This window comes from Zychaea mexicana, assembly GCF_025766255.1.
Source record: "Zychaea mexicana strain RSA 1403 chromosome Unknown BDB00scaffold_27, whole genome shotgun sequence".
Classification (NCBI taxonomy): domain Eukaryota; kingdom Fungi; phylum Mucoromycota; class Mucoromycetes; order Mucorales; family Lichtheimiaceae; genus Zychaea; species Zychaea mexicana.
The window spans coordinates 1-1,530 of NW_026516690.1; the positions used below are offsets into that span (position 1 = coordinate 1).

At 41.8% G+C, this 1,530-nt stretch overlaps 1 protein-coding gene across 1 annotated transcript; it reads left to right on the plus strand.

Annotated features, from left to right (window-relative positions):
* Positions 1-792: 792 nt before the first annotated feature.
* Positions 793-1,260, plus strand: BDB00DRAFT_787058 (uncharacterized protein; the record flags this gene model as incomplete). The annotated part of the gene is made up of 1 exon (XM_053120665.1): positions 793-1,260. The coding sequence occupies one exon, from the start codon at positions 793-795 to the stop codon at positions 1,258-1,260; it is 468 nt and encodes a 155-aa protein (XP_052980702.1).
* Between the last annotated feature and the right edge of the window lie 270 nt (positions 1,261-1,530).

Genomic DNA, 1,530 nt, shown 5'->3' on the forward strand with positions numbered 1-1,530 from the left:
TATTCTCCATATTCCTGATGCGTTCCATGAGTATTTTTTCTGATGCAGGTGTTAATTGACCGTCTTTTGTATAGTCATCGAAACCATTCAACTTTCGTGCAAACATTAATGTGTAAGGAGCGGATCCATGTCTTTTTGCTATTTTTGCATTTGTTGCAAGCTGTACACTAGGAACGAATAAGTCCCAATCCTTTACTGCTCCTCTAATGCTCTTTTTCAATGCATTAACTGTTGTGGAGACCCAACGCTCAGAAACTCCGTTTCCACGCGGGTGATATGGTGTACTAAGTCTATGATCCAGCATAGTGACTGTTGTTAGCTTCTTTATGATGGAATTGACGAATTCGGTTTCATTATCTGATTGTAAGTAATGGGGAAAACCGAAATCACAAAACACGTCAACCAACTTTTTCGCAATGGTATCAGATTGCTTATTTGGTATGGGGCGTAAAATGCAAAAGCGTGTGCAAACATCCACCATAACCATTAGATAATTGTTACCAGCAAAAGTTGTTTTGAATGGTCCTGCTAGGTCTATGGCCCAATGATCACATGGTAAATATGCATGTACGGGACGTAGAGGATGATATCCTGCTTTTGTAATATTAAACTTTTGACACTCAGGGCATTTCTTTACGATCAACGCTGCATCTTGATATGTATGCCGTCACTGTGCAGGGCTTTTGCTATTGCTTCTGCTCCGAAGTGTCCGAATACATGTGTTTTATCTAGTGTTAACTCCCCTTCAAATAACATCCCTACCCCCAGAACTAAGACGACGCAGAGATAAGGATGGGTCCAAAACGCAGACACACGGACGATATCACGCGCGAGGATGTTGAAGAGTTCTTCAAGCAGGAGGAAAGAGAGAAGGTGGATGTGTGGTGGAACGAGCACACCAATAAATCAGACGACGAATACTATCATCTTATCGTGGATGACGTAGTTCCATTGTGGGTGGTTACGTGTATGAAGATGCACAAGAAGGTACCCCTCAAGGCCCAATTCGATATGTTGACTCAGCGCATAGCAATATGGCGAAAAGCGCACGACGACCTAGCATCATATGTCAAGAATAGGATGAAGGATGACAACGTGGGCGAGGAGTATGGAATGGTCCGGGAAATGTACGAAGCATGGTTACAAGCGAAGAGAGAGCAGAAGCAAGCAATTGTGGAAGCGGAGCGCAGGGCAGAAGTAGCGCGACAAGCATACAAAGCAGCCCTTCAAGATGTCAATGACGCAATCAAACCTAACTAACAACAATTCGGACCACTCTGGGCTTTTGAGAATGCAAGGACAAGGCCTCTCAATGAGGTAGCTATTCCAAACGAAAAAATGTGGTAAATCGAAACAAATAAAGACAAATAAGTCGTTTGAGAATAGATTATATTCAAAAGATTGAACAAAGTACAATATCAGCTATAGAAACTATCTTCTTTTATATCTAACTTTCAAACATTGTTTGAGAATTCGGTCTTAACGGAGAAACAGATCTGAAGGTGGAAAGCTTATTAACTTCTTTGTCAG